Source organism: Macaca fascicularis, chromosome 1 (genome assembly GCF_037993035.2).
Source record: "Macaca fascicularis isolate 582-1 chromosome 1, T2T-MFA8v1.1".
In the NCBI taxonomy this organism is placed as follows: domain Eukaryota; kingdom Metazoa; phylum Chordata; class Mammalia; order Primates; family Cercopithecidae; genus Macaca; species Macaca fascicularis.
In genome coordinates this window covers 172,091,719-172,118,691 of record NC_088375.1, presented here as the reverse complement: position 1 = coordinate 172,118,691, position 26,973 = coordinate 172,091,719, and the positions used below count along the sequence as shown (strand labels likewise).

General features: G+C 32.9%; 2 protein-coding genes across 19 annotated transcripts in view; one reads left to right on the top strand and one right to left on the bottom strand.

The window, feature by feature from the left end:
* The window catches only part of DOCK7 (dedicator of cytokinesis 7), a 228,671-nt gene that overhangs the window by 131,887 nt on the left and 69,811 nt on the right, over positions 1–26,973 (bottom strand). The window lies entirely within an intron of this gene.
* ANGPTL3 (angiopoietin like 3) lies at positions 7,935–15,257 on the top strand. Its single transcript, XM_005543185.5, has 7 exons — positions 7,935–8,476; positions 9,116–9,226; positions 11,483–11,597; positions 12,164–12,277; positions 12,694–12,789; positions 14,373–14,639; positions 15,030–15,257. The coding sequence occupies exons 1-7, from the start codon at positions 7,982–7,984 to the stop codon at positions 15,212–15,214; spliced, it is 1,383 nt and encodes a 460-aa protein (XP_005543242.3). The 5' UTR covers positions 7,935–7,981; the 3' UTR covers positions 15,215–15,257.

The window sequence follows — 26,973 nt, the reverse complement described above, 5'->3', positions numbered from 1 at the left end:
CCATATAGAAGAAAGAAAACTATGAGAGTACAATGACATGGAAACCAAAGCAAGAAAATATAAGAAAAATGAAATAATTAAATATTAAACGCTACTCAAGAGTTAGGTAAGTACTGAAAAAATTCAACAGGGTTTAGCAAAATGAAAGTCACTGATAATCTCAGGCTGCAAACAGATAAAAGTAGGTTCAGGAGTAAAAAGGAGGTAATAAAATAAAATGAAATTCTTAAAAGTAGCTGTGAAGGGGAAAAAGATAATGTAATAATTGGAGACAGAATATGAGAATTTTGGAAGTCTTTTAAAATAAGAAAGGGTTGATCTTGATTACATCCTTGTGAAAACAATTTAGTTGAGACAGAGTCTGCATATACTAGAACAAGAATGTAAGATTCCTGAGGAGATGGTGGGAAAGAACAGAATGCAAAGCACATGATAATATATTAACCTGAAGTATGTCTATAATTCCTCATTGTAACGTTTATTGAGTATCCACAGTGTGATAGATACTGAGAATATGGAGATAAAAAATGAAGTCCTTAACTTCAGAGAACTCATGGTCTAGAGGGGAAATCAGACAAGCAAATAATGATAATAATGTAGTATGATCGATGCTGTGAACACAGAATCATATTGCAGCCAGAAAAGGGCCTGGGATTAAAGAATCTGTCCACAAAGTACATGAACAGAAACTTCTCAAAAGAAGACACACATGCAGCCAACAAGCATATGAAAAAAAGCTCAACATCACTGATCATGAGAGAAATGCAATTCAAAACCGCAATAAGATACCATCTCACACCAGTCAGAATGGTTATTACCAAAAAGTAAAAAAATAACAACAGATGCTGGTGAGGTTGTGGAGAAAAGGGAACACTCATACACTGTTGTTGGGAGTCTAAGTTAGTTTAACCATTGTAGAAAGCAGTATGGTGATTCCTCAAAGAGCAAAACTCCCATTCGACCCAGCAATCCCATTACTGTGTATATACCCAGAGGAATATAAATCAGGCTACCATAAAGACAGATGCACATGAATGTTCACTGCAGCACCATTCACAATAGCAAAGACATGGAATCAACCTAAATGCCCATCAATGACGGACTGGATAAAGAAATAAAGTAAATGTGGTACATGTACACAGGGAATACCATGCAGCCATAAAAAACAACAAGATCATGTCTTGCAAAAATATGGATGGAGCTGGGGGCCATTATCCTTAGCAAACTAATGCAGGAAGAGAAAACCAAATACCGCATGTTCTCACTTGTAAGTTGGAGCCAAATGATAAGAACTTACAAACACAAAGAAGGAAACAATAGACACAGGGGTCTACTTGAGAAGGGAGGGTGGGGGAGGGAGAGAGGAGCAGAAAAGGTAACTATTGGGTACTGGGTTTAATACTTGAGTGATGAAATAATCCATACAACTAATCCCTATAACACGAGTTTACCTAATAAACCTTCACATGTGTCCCCAAACCTAAAAGTTTTTAAAAAAATTAATCTACATTAAAAAATAAAAAATAATAAAAGAAAAAAACTCAAAAAAATCTGCTCACAAATGTCAATGAGAGATTTTCAAATTAAATAGACATGCAAAACATACAGAAAAACAAACATGCCATGCATGCTTCCCTCTGCCACTCCCACTCCTAAATCTCCACATTTGGATTACTACTATCTTTGCTTTGTGGGCATGGACATGACTTGCTACTTCCCATCTTTCAAATATAGGAAAGCCTCACCTTTCCCCTTTCCCCATCACACCACTTTGTTACTTCATTCAGAACTCTTATAGAATCTATAATTATCTTGTTCATTTATGTATTACTTCTTATTTTTATTTCTCCTCTAATACAACCAAAACATGAGGGCAGGGACCTTATTATCTGTATAACTGCTCTATTACCAGTCCCTTAAATAGTGCCTCATATTTAATGAATAAATAAATGAATAAATAGTACAGACAGCATTAAAAAATTTAGTTACTTAACACTTCTAGGAGTTTAGATTCCAGGTTAAATAGAAATTGAACACTATCGATAAACTATGTTTGATTTTCAACATAAGCAATATAATTTTAAACTCGTCTCTGAAGGTGAAAGGCATGCAATTTTGAATTTTGAATCCAAATTCTTTTCCATTTGACTACTGACTCCATTAATAAATTCCCAAGTAAATCTAGTAGGTCTTTACTTTGCATTTAAAATTCTCCTTCAAAGAAATTTCAAATCAACAACAAGGTAAATTAATGAAAAACGTTCAGGTAGTTGCCTACTTAGCAGGAAAAAGATGAATTCATATTTCAATCTCATCAGAATTATAGATTAATCAAAGGCTAAAATAATAAAAATAAAACAACAAAAATACTAGAAGAGCTTTAAAGAGACAAGATTTTACAGGTGAGAAAGGCATTTCTTAGCCTAAGCCAGAACATTTATAAGATATAAATTTTAAAGCATCCATTAATACACAGCAAGTGATACCATAAACACAGGTAGAAGAAAATGACAAACTGAAAAAAACTATTGTTTGTTACATATATAACAAAGAATTAGTATCCACAATATGTAAATAATTCCTAAAATTAGTCAGAAAGAGACAAACTTAAAAAGAGGGTAACAAGGAAAGGAGCAAATTATATACCTACCCAGATAATTTGCAAAGAGGGCAATAAAGATGGCCAGCAAAACAAACTAGATATATACTTGTCTGTTAGATTTATCAACATTTTTTGCCTTTTTCATTAAAAGCATTTGTAAAGGATATAGGAAAAGAGGAACTCTCATATACTCCTGGCGAGATGTACATTGGTACAACCCTTCTGAAGGACAATCTGACAAAAGCAATCATAAGTTAAAAGTCAACGTCTATGAATGTATATGAAAATATTTATATACACACACCACCACCATAAAAGCATTTTCTATACATACTGTTTATAATTAGAAAATCGGAAACAAATGATTAAAAGGGGGCTGATTAAATTAAGGTTCATGTATGTAACAGAGGAGTATATAGCTATTAAAAAGGATGTGGTAACTCTATAGACATTCATAGGAAAATAAATTTTAAAATACTAAGATCCTGAATAATATATATGTCATGAGCTATTATATATAACAAGATCCCATTTGTGTTATAAAAAATTATGGTTAGTCATTCAAAGGGCCTGGTATGATAGATCCAAAAAGTAAAGAGAGTCAAGATTTTTCTTTTTTATAGGTTTTTGAAATACCTGAGTTTTCACAAGAAGTCCTTTGCGCATTAAAAATCTTAGCCGGGCACAGTGGCTCATGCTTGTAATCCCAGCACTCTGGGAGGCCAAGGCGGGTGAATCACCTGAGGTCAGAAGTTCGAGACCAGCCTGGCCAACATGCTGAAACCCCGTCTCTACTAAAAATACAAAAATTAGCCCGGCGCGGTTGGGGGCACCTGTAATTCCAGCTATTTGGGAGGCTGAGACAGGAGAATCGCTTGAACCCAGGACGGGGAGGTTGCAGTGAGCCGAGATTATGTCACTGCACTCCAGCCTGGGGAACAAAGAGCAAAATTCCGTCTCATAAACAAACAAACAAACAAATAAAAATCTTTACATGTCCAAAGATATGGCTGTTCAATTAAAAAATATATATGTACAAAACTTAACGTGTTAATAGTGAACATACAAAACAGTAAAATAGATAAAATTATTCCTTCAAAGGTCACTTAACTTCTGGATCTACACTGTCCAAAAAGATGGTCTAATGAGACAACTGAACACTTGATAGGTCAGTGGTTCTAACTGAGATATGTTATCAGTATAAAACATACAATAGGATCTTCCTATGCAACATTAATTCAAAAACAAATTACCATAGTTAAAAAGGAAGAAATTAAAGAAATACTATGTAAAAAAGAGCCAAAATATCTTGTATTTTATTTGAAAGTCATATCTCCATAAGATTACACAACCTGGTGTAGGATAAAGGACTTTGCTCTGATTGGAATTTAACAATTTAGGCTCTTAAATGTCCTAAAATTCTCTACAGCTAAGAAATTTTTATACTGGTTCCTAGGAACTAGGAATCCTTAAATTAGGGCCTATATTTGCTTACAAGTTTCTTATTTTCCTTGGCATAAAATTTTTTAGTTTTTACATTGCTTGTTATATTTGATCAGGGTCCTATTTAAATAGGCGCAAGTTCAAGCAAAGATCAGATCTGCTTTTAGCAATGTGTACTCAGACAGGAAGTATTAAAAGGCAGGCAGAAAATCCTTTATAAAATTACTACTTTCAATGTATTTTCCCATGTTGAAATGCTTCTGCAGTTTATAATTAGGCAAATTACTTACTTTAATTATAATCAATAATGTCGTTCATATTACTCTAAGAAAAGAATTATACAGATATTTACACCAGGAGACAATATACTAGAAACCAAGACTAAGTGACCATTACCTCTACTCTGTCAGTGTTATTTGTGAGAAATTCACAAATTGAGCAAAAAGTGTTAGTATCCTAGTACAGTATAAATATAGAAGGAAACACTTTCATAAAGTCTCTCTGAGCACTTGGTACTAGTGCTCAGTTACTTCCATGCACTAAAAAAGGGGCTACTCTTCTTCCACAGAGAAGAGAAATTCCCTGCTCTAAAAAGAACGTAGTATAGGCCGGGCGCGGTGGCTCAAGCCTGTAATCCCAGCACTTTGGGAGGCCAAGACGGGCGGATCACGAGGTCAGGAGATTGAAACCATCCTGGCTAACACGGTGAAACCCCGTCTCTACTAAAAAATACAAAAAACTAGCCGGGCGAGGTGGCGGGTGCCTGTAGTCCCAGCTACTGAGGAGGCTGAGGCAGGAGAATGGCGTAAACCCGGGAGGCGGAGCTTGCAGTGAGCTGAGATCTGGCCACTGCACCCCAGCCTGGGCGACAGAGCAAGACTCCGTCTCAAAAAACAAAACAAAACAAAACAAAACAAAAAAAAGAATGTAGTATATCAAAAAGAGGTAACCAGTACTACATATACATTCTGCACTTGGAAAATCCCTATATGTTGATTTTATCATTCTCTTAGTCATTCAATAAACATTGCTTCTACAATGTGTGAGGCATTACTGTACTAAAGCATTATAAGGAATATACATTAAAAACACATACAAATCTTGCCAATAAACGGCTTATAGTATAATAGGGGAGAGAAGTTGGCCCATCTATCTTCTCCTTCAACTAGCAAGTAGATGAAATATCAGGGTCAATAGTTGTAAGCCATAAAAGCTGACAGCTTAGTTAAGAGAAGTTTTGAAATATGTATTTCATGGCCAAATAATTACAACTGTAACTTTTCTATTTAAAGAAGGAGAAAATTTGAATTTCTTCTCTAGCTCAACATACACTTTTATAATTCCATAACATGAACCAGAGTAAAGGGTAAGATGGAAATGAAGAATATTTTCTTACCCTTTTGTGGTTCCATATTGGACACTTAAAAATCATACACAACCTAATCAAAAGACATAATTCATTAAAAAGGTACAAGAGACCAAAACTAAAAAAATCTAGACTATAACAAAATTTCCCAATTTACATTATCTTAATATGCAATTAATTTTCACCAGTAAAATACTATACTATGGGTACAAATGCATTGATTAGTTCTAATTACAAAAATGGCTAATATATAATATTATGTAGTGTTTATGACACACCAGGTAATGTTCTAAGTGCTTTGAAAATATAAACTTTTAATCTTTATACAACCCTATAAAATAGGTGTCATTCTCACTGGACAGATGAGAAAACAGGGGTTCAGAAATGTGAAGTAATTTGACCAAAGGTCACAAAACTGAAGAATATCAAATCCAGGATTCTGATTCAGGCAGTCTTGTTCCAGAATCATGCTCTTAACCACTATGGAATACTACCTGTATTATAGTATTACATATACTGTACTATAACTATTACACCCAAAACCCTTAATACTACCTGTACTATAACTATTATACCCAAAATCCTGAGTCATCAAAAAGAAGAGCCTCTATTTTATACAATGAAGAGGCATTTCTAAGAATAGAAATTTAGGGACGAGCACAGTGGCTTACTCCTGTAATATCAGCACTTTGAGAGGCTGATGTGGGAAGTTCACTTGAAGTCAGGAGTTCGAGGCCAGCTTGGACAACATAGTGAGACCCACTCTCTACAAAATATTTAAAAATTAGCTGGGCGTGTTGGCATGCATCTATAGTCTCAGCTACTGGGGAGGCTGAGGGAGGAGGCTCACTCAAGCCCAGGAATTCGTGGCTATAGTGAGCTATGATCATGCCACTGCACTCCAGCCTGGACAACAGAGCAAGACCCTGTCTCTAAAAAAAAGAAAAGAAAAGAAATTTGGAAATGGTTCATTTTGTAGTAACAATTTATAATTTACACTGAAATTCATTATGATAAAACTTTTCCCTGTGTTAAAAAGATATTAACTTTATGAAAAATTTATTTTAGGTAAGGTTGATTATATATACTCACACACATACACAGGTTAAAAGTTAGTTTCATGTGACATAATAACTAGCATTTTGAGCACTACCTGTTTGCCCAACACTGTTCTAAGTGCTCTACATGTATTATCGTTAAATTATCATAACACTATGAATTATGTACTATAATTACCCCAGCTTTACAGATGAGGAGACTAATCCAAGGGGAAGTTAAGTAACTTGTCCAAGGTCAGACAGCGAGAGCTGGCTTTGGACCCCACTACAGTCTGACTCCAGCACCCATATTCTTAACAATTTCACCATATTAATATGTCAAGATTAAGTAGTTTTAAAGGATACTATTTTCTCACAAAGTTCTTAATATGAACACTTAATAAGAATAATCACTAATATTAGTATTTTTCTTTTTAACACTAAGTTGGAAGCACAGTGGAACATTTATTTTTAGAAATATTATTAATTGGCTGGGCTCACGCCTGTAATTGACTGGGCTCATGTCCGTAAATTTTGGGAGGCCAAGGCAAAAGAATCGCTTGAGCCCAATAGTTCCAGACCAGCATAGGCAATACATTAAGACATCGTCTTTAAAAAAACAAAGTTATTAATCTCTTCTTTTTGTTAAATGTATATTATCAAAATTGTTACACTAAGCTCACAAACTTCAGAAAAACTTATGATGGGTAAGTTGCTTGTGACATTGAAAGTATTTAAGATTCAATTCTGTTTGATCCTAGAAGACCACATATCCATTGTTCCTTCAGTAAACACATGATAAAGAGCCTAGAACAGAGAGACAGAGAACACAGTGGAGAAAGGGGAGTGAAATGTCTTTAATGACACTTACTATATGTGGGATTTTGTGATAATATACAAGGATGATTAAGACATATAAGGTGATGCAAAAAAACCATATTAACAATTATAGTGACAAAAATAAGGAGTACATAATTATACGTTGATTTATACAGAGTACCAAAGGAATACAGCATTGAGAGCTGTACCACTACCCGAGGGAATGGAGAAAGGCTTCAGAGAGAAAGTGTTTTTTGGGATGGATCAATGTTTCCAAAAGAACCGAAGTGCAGTTTGAGAAACGCATACTTAATTAATTCTTTTCCTCAACTTTAATAATAAATTTACTCAACAAAAAAGTTTATTTTTGACTTGTAAATCTCTTAAAATCATAAAAAAGTAAAATCAGCTTTTAAAAACAGGTAGTCACCATATCATTGAATGTGCAGTTTATAATACAGCAAAGTTAAATACAATTTCAAATTACCTATTAAGTTAGTTGCTCATTTCTTTGATTTCATTTAGCATTGATGTAACTCAATGTGGAAGAAGGTTACATTCGTGCAAGTTAACATGGCTTAATGATTAACTATATTCACCTGCCAACCTTGCCTTTTCTGTGGCAAATATTGGTATATATAGAGTTAAGAAGTCTAGGTCTGCTTCCAGAAGAACACAGTTCCACGCTGCTTGAAATTGAAAATCAGGATAAAAATGTTCACAATTAAGCTCCTTCTTTTTATTGTTCCTCTAGTTATTTCCTCCAGAATTGACCAAGACAATTCATCATTTGATTCTGTATCTCCAGAGCCAAAATCAAGATTTGCTATGTTAGACGATGTAAAAATTTTAGCCAATGGCCTCCTTCAGTTGGGACATGGTCTTAAAGACTTTGTCCATAAGACTAAGGGCCAAATTAATGACATATTTCAAAAACTCAACATATTTGATCAGTCTTTTTATGATCTATCACTGCAAACCAGTGAAATCAAAGAAGAAGAAAAGGAACTGAGAAGAACTACATATAAACTACAAGTCAAAAATGAAGAGGTAAAGAATATGTCACTTGAACTCAACTCAAAACTTGAAAGCCTCCTAGAAGAAAAAATTCTACTTCAACAAAAAGTGAAATATTTAGAAGAGCAACTAACTAACTTAATTCAAAATCAACCTGCAACTCCAGAACATCCAGAAGTAACTTCACTTAAAGTAAGTAGAAAATAAAGAGGGTTCATGTTTATGTTTTCAATGTGGAACATTAAAAAAAAATATTTCTAAGGCATGCTACTTGAAATACTTTGTTGCATTGTTGGAATACTTTTTTTTCCAAGAAAAATAATCTCCAGAAAATAAAATTTCCCATTATAATTTTGTTAGTTTTTGTTTCCCTAATGTTATATATGAAAACACTGAAACTTTACATTTTATATGAAAATTACAAATTGGTTAAGTAACACAATCTAGAACACTATGTCATCACACTATTGCAAATTACTGAAGGTAAGTAAAATTTTTTAAAAATTTAAAACTATTCTCTAGTGTTTAAAACAGATTAAAGTAATACAGTAAATGGAAAAGATTTATTCCTATTAAAATATGCTGGGCTTTTTCTCTTAATTGAAGTTCAGAAAAACAAATCTTAGAGATAGCACAATTTAAATAAAATGTTAAGAACAAAAATACATGCTATTTGAAAGAAGCATACAAGGGGAAGGAATTGCCAATATTCATTTTTCAAATCCATTATTAGTTTAAAAATTTAGATTATGATAGTGTTACAGGAAATTAAAACTCTAATAGAAAAGAAAGAAGAAAGTAACTTACAACCAATCTAATCTCTATATTCAGAGTTTTGTAGAAAAACAAGATAATAGCATCAAAGACCTTCTCCAGACTGTGGAAGAACAATATAAGCAATTAAACCAACAGCATAGTCAAATAAAAGAAATAGAAAATCAGGTAAGTCAATATTTTAATGGTATGTCCCATCTTTCACACAGGTTTGTAAAAACATTGAATCCTAAAATTATTTACAAGCTTTAACTGGATCATGAGTAAAATGATCACATCAGCCTAACTGTTAAAATTGCAGGATCTGAAGCTAATGAACTACCTGCATTTAAACCATGGCTCCAAAACTTTGTGTGACCTTGAATAAATTACTTCACCTTTTTGTCTATCAGTTTCCTCACATACACTACAAAGATAGTAAGAGAACTTATAGGATTATTGTAAGAAAATAATTAATTCATAGCAGCCAATGTCATCCTATTAAAATTCAAATTAGATCATGTTTCTCCTTGCTCAAAACCACACAATAGCTTTCCATCTCACTCATATTGGCTCTTTAGACCAAGATTACCCGACCCTTCATCATCTCACTGACTTCACCTCCTCTACTCTAGTCATTCTGATCGCTTTACCGGTATTCAAACACATCAAACATGCTGCCACCTCGAAGCCTTTGCCCTTGTTGTTTCCTCTATCTGGAATGCTCTTTTGTCCTGGTATCTACATGGCCCACTCTTTGATCTCCCTTAGGGTCGTTATCAAACATAAAATTCTCAATGAAGATTTCCAAGGTCACTTAACCAAAAATTACAACTGCCTGGTCCCATCCCTGAAAACTTCTACTTCCTTAACTACTTTTCTCCTGCACACTCACCTTTATTTAACATAAATTTTAGTTATTTATCTCTTCTATTCCTGCACTAAAATGTAAGCTCTGTGAATACAGGGGTTTTTTTCCATTATCTTCATATTTTCCATTATTTGTATATACTCCAGAATATAGAATACTGTATGGCACATACTAGGCATTTCTGTTGAATTAATAAATGTAATGTCATATTCACACAGAGTGTGTGCTATAATTATTATTACTTGGATTACTAGAAATAGTGTGCCTCATAATTAAAGGTCAACATTCAACAACGTAATTAATCTACAATGTAAACAACTGGTGAAGTGAGGGGGGAAGCACTTGTTTAGAATAAAGCTATGTCAGAATCTAAGTATTCTAATATACAGTAAATAGTTAAAAAATATTAATAATACTCTTAAACAGTCATTCAAGAGGATTCAGAAAAAATAATATAAACTCAGAGAAACTGGTAAACAAAATCATTTTCAAGAGATATAAAACAAATATTATTACCAATTTCCACTAAACAAACATAATTTTAGTAGTGCTGCTAAAAGGATTTTTACCAACTACTTTTGGTTTCCATACTTTCCTTCTTATGATGCTATTTTTCTAAATTCTTTTCAATTATATCTTTTACTATGATTAAATGAACCTGCTCCCCAAAGCAATATGTTACTACAGTAATATATATTCTGTCTAAAAATAAAAATGTGTGAAGAAACCAAAACAATGAATTTCTGAGTTGGAAGAAGAGTTAGATCATTTGATTTAACTTTCTCATATTTAAATTAAAAAAACAAAACTCTAAAAATTTGAGTAACGTTAAAATCACATAGTTACTTAGTAGAAAAGAGTAATATCCAGCAAGTAAACTTTACAATAGATCCTTTTAAATAAGGTCCTAGGAAATGTCATTTATGCCAGGATCAAAAAACTAACACTAATAATGCAAGATATTATATATTCTGCTTTTCTTACTGTCAATGAGAAAAACTATCATTCAATAAATTGCAAACCCAACACACTTAAATAAAATGTTATTGCAAAACTAACGATAAACTACTGAATATATGGAAAGTAAGCAAATAAACTTGCCAACCTGCCAACATCTACAGATGTGTTTACAGGTCAAAAATTATCAAATTATCAAGAAAGCCAGGTTCAAATTATGTATTATGTCTTTAAAGCAGGTCTGAAGATCAGTAAGACCTAAATGAAAATTATTGAACTTAAAATCTGAACAGAATATCAAACATATTCTATTCATATAAAAAAAAATACATTACAACATTCTAAGCAAAGCAGTCTCTACTTTTGGCCTTGTTCTGTTTTCTGACCAATGTCTGCTTTTTTGCCTTGTTTTATTTTTTTAATTTATTAAATAATGTCCCTGATTAAATATTTTGAGAACAGGTAATCTGTACAATCTGAATAACACTGTTTATCTAAATATCAAACACCATAACATGAACTGAAAGACAAACTGTACTTTTGACATCCTTACTCAGATCTCCCCTAATTATGTATTCAGTATCATTTTAAAAAACAGATTTATATTCTTTTATCAGCTCAGAATGACTAATATTCAAGAACCCACAGAAATTTCTCTATCTTCCAAGCCAAGAGCACCAAGAACTACTCCCTTTCTTCAGCTGAATGAAATAAGAAATGTAAAACATGATGGTAAGACACTTTGGTGGGCTTCCTTCTTGAAGCTATTATCAAATTCCCTATTCTTAGGACTTGTTCTAGACTAAAAGATTAAGAGATAGCCATCAAATACAATGGATCATCCTAAATTGGATCCTGGGGTTCTTCTTCTACCCTATAAAAGATATACCTAAGACAATCACAGAAATATAAATATGGACTTGATTATTAGATAATATAGAAGGTTTATTAATTTTCTTAGACGTGATCATGGTATTGCAATTTTAAAGGAGAACAACCTCCTGTTTAAGAGATACATGCTGAAATATTTAAGGAGTTAAAGGTCACTGGACTCCTGGCTGGGTGATAGAACAAGACTCTGTCTCTAAAAAAATAATTTTTTAAAAGAAAATAGTTTGGTAAGAATGATTCTTACATTCTTAAATAACATGCCATCGAAGAAAAATGCTTTAACATAAACATTACTGAAAAAAATGCTACATTTGCCACAATTTCATAAAATGTCAAGTGAAATCTCAAGCTCCAAAGACATTATTCCTATTACTAAATCTGATGTAATAACATTTTATTGATTCTAGGCATTCCTGCTGATTGTACCACCATTTACAATAGAGGTGAACATATAAGTGGCACGTATGCCATCAGACCCAGCAACTCTCAAGTTTTTCATGTCTACTGTGATGTTGTATCAGGTAAAACCTGTCTAAGGAGAATAGACAGTAGTTAGTTCAAGTTACTCAGTGTATTAGGAAGATTAACCTGGTTATAATTGTTTTATACATATATATATATGAAATATATGTAACATGAGTATTAGTATAAATCTAATACTTTTATCTTGCTTATTTATGTATTTACTCAATATTCTCCTTTTCCTCTAAAATAATCTGAAGTGACTATTATCAATAAGTTTACTATGCCAAAATTCATTAATTGCCCTTCACTTAACTTTTTGGGACCATAATAAATAATAAAATGTATTGCCATAACATTAATAAACTACCTTACAAAGCCACCAACTAAAATCAAGCAAACAAACAAAAAAGTGTTATTTACATCTGTCAATATCAATCTACTAAAAATACATGATTTCATTCATTATATTCAGGTAGTCCATGGACATTAATTCAACATCGAATAGATGGATCACAAAACTTCAATGAAACGTGGGAGAACTACAAATATGGTTTCGGGAGGCTTGATGGTAAGGTGACTACATTCAATCATTCATTCATTTGCTAATCTACAAATATTTACTGAGAACCTATTGTGGACTGGGCATTAGGAAAAGTAGTAATGAAGAAGCAGCAGTCTCAGCCTTCATATAATTTATTATCAAACAATTACACATTTGTTAGTAAATTATATTTATTACAACTGTTATAATTTGATTTATATTTATCACAGTTACATGTCTGTTCTTAAATATACTTATCACAATTTAATTTGATGGCTTACAATGATCATAACTATAATTATTAAAGACAATTCTGATTAAATGTTATATAAGTAGTAACTGTTACAAATAAGCTGTGAAAAGAACCACTCCTAGCATTAGTCACTCTATTCTCTCATTAACGTTTTACGTATCAATTAATTGGAAGTTAAAAGGACCAAGAAACTCAGACATACAGTATAAATTTTAAAATTTCAATTATTTAAATGTAATATATAGAATGTGTGGCTTATAATGAATTAGTTAACTCAATGCAAATTATTCTGATTACAAAATAATGTTAAATAAGCAAGATAAAATAACAGATGTTTAAAATCCAAAAAGCACATACAAAAATCCATGAATGATGTCTAAGTACTCACTTATAAAGTAGAAGACATTCATTATTATATCAAATTTTTAAATGCTCAGTACTATTTGCCCATTTAAAAATTTTGTATTCAAATTACCCGTTAAAGCCCTACCTAGATGGTATACTCCGTGATATGTTTTGTAGCTCCAAATCTTCTAATAGTGAGTGTAACCCCAAAATAAAAGGCTGACAGGTAAGTTAAGAATACTCACTTAATTCTGGTAAGAAACTAACCCATTTGTACTTGTATTTACCAGCAATCCTTAAAATGAAGCTTCCTACTAACTCAATAGCAATAAGACAACAGTGACTGTTTAATGAAAACAGTAATTTATTAAGCATTTTACTAAATACTTTAATAAAAAGGATTGTGATAAAAAGTCTATTTATATTTGTTATTTATGTTTTTAATTCCAAATAAAAATAATTTTTAAAATTATAGAAAAAAGTTATTAAGAACCATGCTTTTTCATTTAAAATGATTTTTAAAATTTATTCCTGTCTTTTTCTACAAAGAAAACATATATTAAGCAAATACCAAAGGCCAGGTTTAGACTTATTATTACTCAAGTCTCTGGGAATACTTAACAAAAATCTCTTGACTGTATATGGATGTTAATAAATACCTGATAGTAAAGTTTATCCATATAAAGACTTACAAGAAAATATTCCTCTACCAATGACGAGACTTTAAAGTATCTATAATAATGTAACATATTTCACTGGTTAAATATGTCTTGTAATATGCATTATAGAAAGGATAATCTGACTTTCAGTTCTATTAATATTTTTAACATTATTGTGCATATAGATATCTTCAATAAAATTGTTTTAAAAGGTATTATTTTAAGATACTCTAAAATGATCAAGGGATTCAAGACTAAACAACTCAATTAGTTGCACCAATAAAAAACACTTAAAAAAACAGTGTCCAACCTGTAGTTAATAATTCACAGATTTTTAAAACTTTTCTTTTCAGGAGAATTCTGGTTGGGCCTAGAGAAGATATACTCCATAGTGAAGCAATCTAATTACGTTTTACGAATTGAGTTGGAAGACTGGAAAGACAACAAACATTATATTGAATATTCTTTTTACTTGGGAAATCACGAAACCAACTATACGCTACATGTAGTTAAGATTACTGGCAATGTCCCCAATGCAATCCCGGAAAACAAAGATTTGGTGTTTTCTACTTGGGATCACAAAGCAAAAGGACACTTCAGCTGTCCAGAGAGTTATTCAGGTATCTTTTTCTGATAACAATACTTTATTTTCATATCTTCAAAGTATCTGCCCACATTATTAGCTATTATCTGCAATGACAACTTTTAAAAATCCGAATCCCAAATAAGCGTTTTCTTTCTAGATGGAAACCTCTTAACTATAATGAAAGTGTTCATTCTAGTTCAACCAGGTATTTTACCTCTAATCTTCCTCAGATTTTCTATTTTTGGTGGTTTACAGATTATTTATAGAGATTATTTAAAACTGGGACTTATACAGATTATTTAAAACTGGGATACATGCATCTAAAACACTATAATATTTATTAAAAAGGAAGATAAACTCATGGGGAAATACAGTAACTACATACGAGTCTGTACCCACTAAACTGCGTATCTATCTCCTTTAGGAGGCTGGTGGTGGCATGATGAGTGTGGAGAAAACAACCTAAATGGTAAATATAACAAACCAAGAACAAAATCTAAGCCAGAGCGGAGAAGAGGATTATCCTGGAAGTCTCAAAATGGAAGGTTATACTCTATAAAATCAACCAAAATGTTGATCCATCCAACAGATTCAGAAAGCTTTGAATGAACTGAGGCAAATTTAAAAGGCAATAAATTAAACATTAAACTCATTCCAAGTTAATGTGGTTTAATAATCTGGTATTAAATCCTTAAGAGAAGGCTTGAGAAATAGATTTTTTTATCTTAAAGTCACTGTCAATTTAAGATTAAACATACAATCACATAACCTTAAAGAATACCATTTACATTTCTCAATCAAAATTCTTACAACACTATTTGTTTTATATTTTGTGATGTGGGAATCAATTTTAGATGGTCGCAATCTAAATTATAATCAACAGGTGAACTTACTAAATAACTTTTCTAAATAAAAAACTTAGAGACTTTAATTTTAAAAGTCATCATATGAGCTAATGTCACAATTTTCCCAGTTTAAAAAACTAGTTTTCTTGTTAAAACTCTAAACTTGACTAAATAAAGAGGACTGATAATTATACAGTTCTTAAATTTGTTGTAATATTAATTTCAAAACTAAAAATTGTCAGCACAGAGTATGTGTAAAAATCTGTAATATAAATTTTTAAACTGATGCCTCATTTTGCTACAAAATAATCTGGAGTAAATTTTTGATAGGATTTATTTATGAAACCTAATGAAGCAGGATTAAATACTGTATTAAAATAGGTTCGCTGTCTTTTAAACAAATGGAGATGATGATTACTAAGTCACATTGACTTTAATATGAGGTATCACTATACCTTAACATATTTGTTAAAACGTATACTGTATACATTTTGTGTATTTTAATACTTAATACTATGAAAACAAGTAATTGTAAACGTATCTTGTCAGATTACAATAGGAATGAACATATTGGTGACATCGAGTTAAAGTTTATATTTCCCCTAAATATGCTGCGATTCCAATATATTCATGTAGGTTTTCAAGCAGAAATAAACCTTGTAACAAGTTACTGACTAAACAGCCTGACAAGTATGTATATATGTTTAAAATTCAATAAATAAAGACCCAGTCTTCTAAATTATAAAAATTTAAATTAGTCTTGCACAAATTAAATTATTCATCACAAAAGATGTATTGTTATTTTTAAGTCATTTAAGCCCTAAATCCCTAAAGATTAGATATAAATTTTTTTTGCCAGAGTATAAATTGTCAGAATTTATTTTTAAATATATTTTTTAAAACTACCAGTAAGAAATTTTAAATTAAACCCATTTGTTAAAGGATATAGTGCCCAAGTTATACGGTGACCTACCTTTGTCAATATTTAGCATTATGTATTTCAAATTATCCAATATACATGTCATATATATTTTTATATGTTGCATATATAAAAGATATACACGATTTATGTGAATCCTATGTAAATATTTTGTTCCAGAAAAGTACAAAATAATAAAGGTAAAAATAATCCATAATTTTCAGGACCACAGACTAAGCTGTCAAAATTAACATTGATTTTTTTTAGGGCCAGAATACCAAAATAGCTCCTCTCTTCCCCAAAAATTGGACAATTTCAAATGCAAAATAATTCATTATTTAATATATGAGTTGCTTCCACTATTTGGTTTCCTTTAAAAAAAAAAAAACACTCTCATAGGACATGTTTCATTTTGTTCCTTTTAGGAGTAGTAAATTAGATTTTTTCCCCATACAAAGCTTTCTTTTACCAGAAAGATACTTCTGGCAGAAGAGGAGAAAGGAGCTCTTTTCTTTATGGTTCACACGACTGTCTCCTGTCCTCACTACTTTGCTTAAAGTGCTCAAATTCCACCACTAACTCACAGTTGTCTAATCTAAGCAAAGTCTAATCCCCTTTGATCTCTGAGTCTACCTTCCCTTTCATCTCTCTACTACTTACTAATGTGAATATCTTTTTTTCAAACTTGACCTTCATTTTGCTTTCACAATACTATACTCTCCATGGATTTTCCCTTACTTGAATCCATCTTTATAACCCTATTCCTTTCTCATATTTAGTACTGTGGGCCAATGGACAACCTTTAATCATCTTTTCTACACTGACTCTCAGACATTCTATCTGCTCTCACGGACTCATCTATGTACCATGAATAAAGTTCCAAAATCTACGTATTCATCCTAAGTCTCTTTCCAGTTCCCCTTCTTACATTGCCTATCTGCCATTTCTCCCTTTAATAACCTATACTTCACTTAAATTCAACATATCAAAAATAACAGGCCGGGCACGGTGGCTCATGACTGTAATCCCAGCACTTTGGGAGGCCGAGGCGGGTGGATCACCTGAGGTCAGGAGTTTCAGACCAGCCTGACCAACAGGGTGAAACCCCGTCTCCACTTAAAATACAAAAATTAGCCAGGTGTGGTGGCATGTGCCTATAGTCCCAGTTACTCAAGAGGCTGAGACAGGAGAATTGCTTGAACCCAGGAGGCGGAGGTTGCAGTGAGCTAAGATCACACCACTGCACTCCATCCTGGGTGACAGAACAAGACTGACTCAAAAAAATAAGTAATTCACCAGCCCCTGACTGCTACTGCTATCTCTTTCTACCCACCTTTCCCTCCTTTCGACTCTGTCACACCATCTTTCTCACTTCTTTATATCCATTAATATGACCAGCATGTTCCCAGTCACAGAAGCCTGAAACCTGGAAGACATCTCTAGCTTTTCCCTCAACTTCGTAAACTACTTCTTTTGTATAAGCCACCAAGTTCAATACAATCTTCTCTTGAAACATCTCTTAATCTTATAAGCTTTCTTCCCCAAAGTCTGTCTTTAACTTGAGTGCTAGATTATATTAGTCTCCTCTTTCCTCCTAATTTTATGTCCCTCTCCCTGTCAATCTTCTGAAAAGAAATTTGTAATGGCTGCATACTGCTTGGACCTGTGTCTTTCAAGCTCATCTACTGAAGAAGTATAAGAGCAGAGGATAATGAAAACAAATCCTTTTAGGTTCTAGAGTTACAGGATAAAATAACTTACTATATGCACAAATTTCTTTCAGAATCTTATTGGATCTTAGCTTAAATCTTAGAATTTTACTTTAAAATTGCATGTGAATTGTGTTTTATACTTTATAAATCTATCTTCATGTCTGCAGTGGCTCACCTGTAATCCTAATACTTTGGGAGGCTGGGGCGGGAATACTGCTTGAACCCAGGAGTCCCAAGATCAGCCTATGCAACATGGAAAAACTCCACCTCTACAAAAAATACAAAAATGAGCTGGGTGTGGTGGCAGGTGCCTGTAATCCCAACTACTTGGGAGGCTGAGGCAGGAGAATCGCTGGAGCCCGGGAAGTCGAGCCTGTAGTGAACCATGATCATAACACTGCATTCCAGCCTTGGTAACACAGTGAGACTCTGTCTCAAAAAAAATCTTCATATAAAAATATTTATTTTCCCCCAAGTATTCTAAAAAGTGATGCTCCTAGAAGATGTGTCATGTTTATCCTGAGGACTTGCACGTCCCATATAGTTCTGCCCTCACAAGAATGCATATGCCAATTAGAAGAGTATAGGCCTTCGGAACAAAATCCAAAATCCTTCCAGGTATTCAAGAGTCTCTATCACCTGGCCCCAAATTGCCTCTTGAGCCATTTTTTTCCACAACACAAACCTTCTGTTCTAATCAAAATTACTTTTAAATATTTCTTCCACACCTTAATGTATTCCATTTGTCTAGAATGTCTCTCCACATGTTTCTGATTGGCTAGATTATGCCGTATTTTAAGGTGCAGATATCTCAATTCTTCCACAAATATTCTAGTAAATGGCAGCTCATTCCTCTGAAACCATACAGAATTACCGTCCATACCGCTCAAATGGCACTTACTAAGAAAATACAGAGAAGTAAATATGGCAAATCATCATAATAAAAATTCTGAAAAATAGTATTAAAAGCTCCAAAAGCATCAAAGATAGTCGTTTCACTTGATTTTAGTGAATTACTGAAAAACTCCTATATTAAGAGTTTATTTTGAACCAGTATGAATTTTACTGAAACCAATTACACATGTGTCTCATTATGGGGTAACCTAGTGTAATCTATTTACATACACTGTGTCATCCTGGAATCACCATATTTTCATGCTTGTATCTTTACTTCCTAATAGCATAACTCATAAACATCAATTAACTCATTCATTAATTTTAGAAATGGTATTCATTAACCAATATTTATTGAGCATCTACTATTTGCCTCCTTTAAAAAATGTATTCCAAATTTGTACTCATATATACTCTACCTTCTGTTGTAAGATAATCAAATTTCCTCGTGATTTTTTCCCCATCACTAATAGCCATAAACACTGCATTTCTGTATGTACTACTGAGTGATTATCCAACACAGCCGTTTTAAAAATGAAAAGAAAGTGACCAAACAATTGGCCCTTTTATCAAAGTCCAAAGTATCCTTATGGCAAATCAACTAGGGTAAAATTACTTAACTGGTGCACAGTTCAAGGTCATGAAAGTAGCACTAACAATCCCCTATTACAACCCTTAATAAAATGAGGTTTTAATAACATTTTAGGAAATATAAAATAAACTTAAGGATTCTATCTAAAACATAAAAGCTGTTTTTTCTAAATTCATGTTTAGTCCTAAGAAAAGTCATACATCTAATAAAATGATTGGGTATGTAATTTGAAAGAGCAATAAATTACAACCTTGAAGATGTAAGGTTGTAGCTATTTATCTTCAAATACGCAGCCAAACCTCAGTTTCCTCACCCAATAGATGGGAATAATAATCCTGTCACATCTATTAATACTTCATGGGGTTTTAATCATCAAGCCAGACACTGTATTTGAATAGCTTCATGAACTATAAAGTTCTAAACAAATGTATACACTTTTTAAAAACAGGATCTTCCATACCATTGTTCACATTCCTTTAGTAAATAATCCCTACAAACGCTTCCTAACTGAACATACTATAATCCTCAGGAGAGAAGAACAAAACTGCGCTTCTCACAGTTTGCATCTGTTTCTGGAACTTTACTCCTTCCCTTTGCAATCTAAGATAACACTCCATCACCTTCAGATGCAAGCCCCTAACTAAATTTCTGGGTGGCTATGTTAAAATGTTAAGAAATAGAGCTCTTGACTCAAGAATTTTTTTTTTTTTTTCCGAGATGGAGTCTCGCTCTGTCACCCAGGCTGGAGTGCAGTGGCACTGCACAGTGAGCAGAGTGATCTCAGCTCACCGCAGCCTCCGTCTCCTGGGTTCAAGTGATTCTCCTGCCTCAGCCTCCTGAGTAGCTGGGATTACAGGTGTGCACCACCATGCCCGGCTAATTTTTGTATTTTTAGTAGCAATGGGGTTTCACCATGTTGATCAGGCTGGTCTCAAACTCCTGACCTTGTGATCCGCCTTCCTCGGTCTCCCAAAGTGCTGGGATTACAGGCGTGAGCCCCCACACCTGGCCGACTCAATTTTTATAGTTAAAATAAACTAGGACCAATTAGATAGAATAAAAGTCAGAGTGGTATAACAAGGACAAAACCAAAATAGCAGAGTATGTGGCAGTAGCTTGAGCCATCTACAAACTCTAAAAAAAAAACCAAAAACCAATACTTTCTAAAGCAGATGACCAAACACTTGAATAGAAAAGTTCCTGAATTTTCAGTAACGTTCAGCTGAAATTTATACTTCCTTAAATTATGAATGTAGTAAACCAACCACAGCAGTATTATTATTATTATTATACTTTAAGTTCTGGGATACATGTGCAGAACGTGCAGTTTTATTACATAGGTATACACGTGCTATGGTGGTTTGCTGCACCCATCAACCTATCATCTACATTAAGTATTTCTCCTAATGCTATCCCTCCCCTAATCCCACCCCGACAGGTCCCAGTGTGTGACGTTCCCCTCCCTGTGTACATGTGTTCTCATTGTTCAGCTCCCACTTATGCGAACAGGTCGTGTTTGGTTTTCTGTTCCTGTGTTAATTTGCTGAGAATGATGGTTTCCAGCTTCATCCATGTCCCTGCAAAGGACATGAACTCATCCTTTTTTATGGCTGCATAGTATTCCATAGTGTATATGTGCCATATTTTCTTTATCCAGTCTATCATTGATGGGCATTTGGGTTGGTTCCAAGTCTTTGCTATTGTGAATAGTGCTGCAATAAACATATGTGTGCATGTGTCTTCATAGTAGAATGATTTACAATCCTGTGAGTATATACCCAGTAATGGGATGACTGGGTCAAACGGTATTTCTAGTTCTAGTTCCTTGAGGAATCGCCACACTGTCTTCCACAATGGTTGAACTAATACGAAACATACATATTTTTATATCACTATTACAGACATCTCAAAATATTGCTGATGCTTATTACTATTTAGAAAATACAATAGTTTTTGAACCTGAAGCCCGATCATGTTATTTAATTCATTAATAAACACATATATCACAACTTTAATATTTTGATAATTTTAATTCAATGTAACTGATTTCCTTTGTTATTCTATATATTTTATGCATTTAAAAAACATTTAAACATTACAGATTGAGTATCCCTTATTCAAAATCCTTAAGACCAGAAGTCTTCCAAATTTCATATTTGTTTTGGATTTTGGAATATTTTCATTATCCTCACGGTTGAGCCACCTCAAATCTGAAAATCCAAAATGCTTCAATGAGATCTTCTTTGAGTATGATATGGGTACTTGAAACGTTTTGGATTTTGGAGCATTTAAGATTTTGGATTTTCAGATTTGGGATGTTCAATCTATATTCCAAAAAAGGGTATCCCAGGATTTACAAGACAACCACGAGGTACTATGGTACACACAAAAAAATTAGCAGCCTATGTTCAAAGGACCTACTATCATGTAATAACCTAGTTTAAGAAACATGAATTACATTGCTCTCATGTCATACCATCAATAATACACATATTCTGACTGGCCAAGCTCTTCCTTGAAACAATATTTTAGGGAAAAAAATTTCATCAGTATTTAATAAGCTTATTCAACTACTCAAGATAAACTAATGATAGTGAAATTCTAAAGAGATCATAAAACATTTCATTTGTTATTGAGGTTAACTTTTAAAAGTCCTTATCTGGACGGGCATGGTGATTCACGCCTGTAATCCCAGCACTTTGGTAGGCCGAGGCGGGCAGATCACCTGAGGTCAGGAGTTCATGACCAGCCTGGCCAACATAGTGAAATCCTGTCTCTACTAAAAAAAAAAAAAAAAAAAAAAAAAAATTAGCTGGGTGTGGTGGCTTGCACCTGCAGTCCCAGCTACTTGGGAGGCTGAGGCAGGAAAATCGCTTGATCCTGGGAGGCAGATGTTGCAGTGAGTCAAGATCACGCCACTGTATTCCAGCACAAACACAAAAAAAGTCCTTATCTGTTAGAGATACATACTGAAGGATTTTCAAGTGAAATGATATGATGTCTAGGCTTTGCTTCAAAAATATTACCAACAAAACAAAAGACAGGACAAGCAACAGATAAAACAAAAATGACAATGCAAGTTAATTAACCCGTTCTGTAACGAGAATACATGGACAAAGCAAAGGAACAACACAGACTGGGGCCAGTCAGGGGGTTGGGGGCGAGGGGAGGGGAGGGGAGGGAGAACATCAGGACAAATAGCTAATACATGTGGGGCTTAAAACCTAGATGATGGATTGATAGGTACAGGTACAGCAAACCACCATGGCACACATATACCCATGTAACAAACCTGCACATTCTGCACTTGTATCCCTGAACTTAAAGTAAAATAAAATTTAAAAAAAATTAATCTGTTCTCTTTACTTTTAGGTGTATTAATTTTAGGTGTAGGTGTACTAATTTGCTCTCTTTACTTTTGTAATTTTCCATAATAGAAGTTTAAAACTATATTCAGATTAGATCACAGAAAATAGATTTACTAAAATTTATTAAGAGATATATGGGCATATTCCTAACAGACCAAAATCCTTTTGTTTCTCACCCTGATAGTTACCAGGTCTGAACCACTGTATTTATTCTTACATTCTTAGTAACACCATGTTTGCTAGATACAGTCTTTCAAAAATACTAAGTAGAAAAACATACATTCAACAGGTGATTACAACTAAGGCCATTATTGGAAAAGCCGCTAACTCTAACAATCCTGCCAAGAATACCATGTGTTCTGTGGATGTATCTCTTAAAAACTGAATGTCAGTAAAATACATAAGCATTTGCTCAATTAATGTACCTTGATCTATTACAACTCAAATACAACAGTGGTGATCAAGTAACAATTTGGAACACAAGTAACGTTGCATACAATCTATTACCTAACTTTCAGATGATTTCAAATATCCAATAAAAGATTTTTTTCACTATTGAGAAAGATCTTTATTTGGTTTACTTAATGTTAACAATTACACTAGTACTTTTTCTAAAATACTGTGACAGGGTAAGTACTTCCTTGATAAAGCAAGAATTTGATGTAAACCCCACTTGTATGGTGCAGTAAGAAACATGTCATTCATTTTCTGATTGTTAGAAACTACCATATATTTGTGTATCTTCATTTACCCCTATAGAGAATTTGAAAAGATCAGGTCCCTCTTCAGTTAACCCTATGCAAATAAATTTGACCAGCTGTGTGTGGGGGTAGGGAGGCACGGGGAATGACAGAGTTTGTTATTTAAAGGTGAAAATCTCTAACTTCAGGTATAACTTAAATAACAGATTTAAGTCTTTAAGAAGACTCAATATCTTCAAAAGAACATTTTTAAAAGTATACATAATAAAAGTAAATTAAACTAATATATACTCCTTTAGACAGCTTTCTCTGAATTGTCTGATAATGAACATAAAAATGAGAAGTGAAAGGTGTATAGGAAATGTGTCACTTTCAGAATACAGCTGTCTTTCCTATGATTTCTCAACTCAGTCAAATGCTTCAATGATGTCCATTCATTCCCCCTGTATTCAGACAGTTTTTTATTTTTTCCCTATGAGACCCTTTACAATCCTCTCAAGTTTCTTACTAAAACTAAATACAATATGCAAATATTTTCTTAAAACACACATGAACAATGCTTAAATTCCTAGTTTTTTCAGATATAAATTTGAACCCTCTGGAACTTCAGCTTTGTCATCTATAAAATAGGGATAACCATATTGGTTCTGTGCAGGCTGCTATCAGAGTTAATAAGATAATGGCCATATATAAACTAAAAGGAGCCCTAGTGTCAACTTTATCTTCCTTTTTTAAACATTATTCACTGGTAAAATGTGTACACAAATATTTGTATAGTGACCACTGGTATGTATTATCAGAAATTATGGCTTATCCTAAAACATTCCTGAGAAGGCAAAAAGAATCCAAATGAACTAAAAGATTATCATTACCATGATCCAGCACAACCATTCAGTTAGCAAATATTTATGGAAATGTCTGTAAATTGTTGATGATATTTGTATATTAGCTGTTAGCTGCTGAGGTTGTCATACATCCCTCTCTGTCAATCCAAAACTATTTCTATCTATGCTAGGTTTTCTAGATACGCTAAAGGTTTTTTAAAAAAATAAACTATCAGTTCCTAAACATATAAGCTGTCCATGAGACCAAGTTTTTCTAACATCAAATAGAGTAAACAACCTTTAATGATTTGGTTTTAAGGTCCCATGGACATTGATGGTTTAAGTAATAATATAAAGCAGGGCAATATTGACTCTGATAACTTCCCTTTTAAAATAATTCTCTTATCCAATTATATCCCAAATGCCTAGTACCCTCATGCTTTTCAAACCAATCTCTCTCAAGTTGTATAGTGCATGAGTAAATGTAATCTAATCAAGCCAAAAACAATAACAACTTCCATTGAGCATTTAATATGTACTGCATTACTTTGTGCCATGTACTTTACATGTATTTAATCCTCATAGATTTCTAAGATATAGGTACCTTTATTATACCCATGTTAAAGGAAGGAAAAATCATTCCTCAGTTTTAAATACAGTAAGTCCTCACTTAATATCATACATACTGTGACACTGGATAATGTTCTTGGAAACTGTGACTTTAAGAGAAGGACTTTAAGGACCATGTGCAGCAGATTTTTGAATATCATTTTGTTCAGCATTGTTTTGTTGTAACATTGATGAGAAAAAAAATGGTTTTGTCACATGTCATTTAGCTTAATATCTTAGTTTCCAAGAACCTATTAACAATTTTAAGTGAGAACTTATCGTAATTCTTAAAAATGAAACATGGTTACAAAAAATTGGTTACAAGAGCCCATCTCCCAATTTTTCATAAGCTACACATATACATTTCAAAAGCTACACAAGTTACCATTTCAAGTAACACAAAAATTGTTTCTTTATGTAATTTGGAGATCGATTATTTTTAAAAGGGAATAGTCAACTTTATAATCATTTTTTTTAAAGAAACTATTTGGCAAAAAAAGTAACAACAGGAAAAAAGTCAACAAAGTATAGTAATCACAATTCTACTTCTGAATTTTCATGTTGTATCTAATTTTCTCTACTTCGCTGAGGACACTCTTATAGTAGAAAATTATTAATCTCTTTCTTAAACAAAATAATGCATCCTTTTTGCTCCAACAGCTCTCACTGGTACATGCCACTAACAGAGAGCACTAGGATCATTTCCATAAACTAAGAAACTTAGTACCCTTGACATTCTATATCACATTTCATCAATGTCTGTTAACAGATTAAAGCATTTTATATAAGTTCCTTATAAACTGTACATAAGGAGGAATAAGGTTATGTAAGACCCTAATTTGAAATCAATTCATTTTGATGAAAAACATTAAAGCCTAAATCAGTATTCATGTTCAATAAATGTTAAATAGGCGTAACTCTAATGTTTATGATGAGCTTAGCAAGTTCTATTACTCTCTGGAAATAAACTGCTCACTCATGAGAGAAAAATGGCTATTCTATAAACATTTAATGAATCCCTTTTTAAAAGCTTCTTGCCTACAATATTATTTTTCCTAATAATGTCTGGAATGAGTATTAACTCTGTAATTAACAGAATGTTTAGATACAGTCCAAACTAAAGGCACTGAGATACATTAAATGATCTCTCAACATCATTCTCAAATTAATATGCTATAATTCATTTTTATACTTGAAAAATTTAACTCCCAGAATAGAAACTAATTATAGTTTTTGGACTATCAGTTAGCCTTACTAATAATAACCACTTCAAGTGATAAAGCATTCCACCCTAAAAACCAAAAGCAAACCCAAATAAACAAATGATCTTAAACAAGCATTAATACATGTTTACATAATTTCCATTAAACTCAAAAAGCAAAACCATACTAACTTATAATTTATAAAATCCCCTTAAATCATTCAATGTATGAACTTTTTATCTCCTCCAGAAGAGGATGTTACATTAAAACTGGATACATCCTTAAGAGAAAACAAGGTGCTACCTTATTTGGCAACGTATCTTCTCACTTGGTATGAGTGCGCTACTCGATTCCCATTCAAGTTCTGTAACATGTCTAAATTATCTATATTGGCCCTATTTTCCATTAATTCACAGACAGGATACCCTAGAATCCATTTATATCAAGTGTTTCACTTACATCAATTGTAAGACATTAAAAAATATTAAGCAAATATAAATAATGGTGTAGATTTTGAGGCTAATGTAAGATAAAGGTGTTCTGGTTAGTTTTAATAAAAAAATAGCAACCAATTCTCTACCAGTAAGAAATTTTATTTTTATTCAAATTACATATAATTATGAATGCTAGATGTCCTACCATACCAAAGGATGAAGAACACAGAAAATGAAATAAGAAGGTTTGGGTTCAAGTCCAAATAAG

Coding starts and splice junctions, on each gene's coding strand:
- ANGPTL3 (XM_005543185.5), top strand. CDS start 7,982: ATGTTCACAATTAAGCTCCTTCTTTTTATTGTTCCTCTAGTTATTTCC. Junction 8,477..9,115: donor CAGAAGTAACTTCACTTAAA/GTAAGTAGAAAA, acceptor CTCTATATTCAG/AGTTTTGTAGAAAAACAAGA. Junction 12,278..12,693: donor CTACTGTGATGTTGTATCAG/GTAAAACCTGTC, acceptor CATTATATTCAG/GTAGTCCATGGACATTAATT.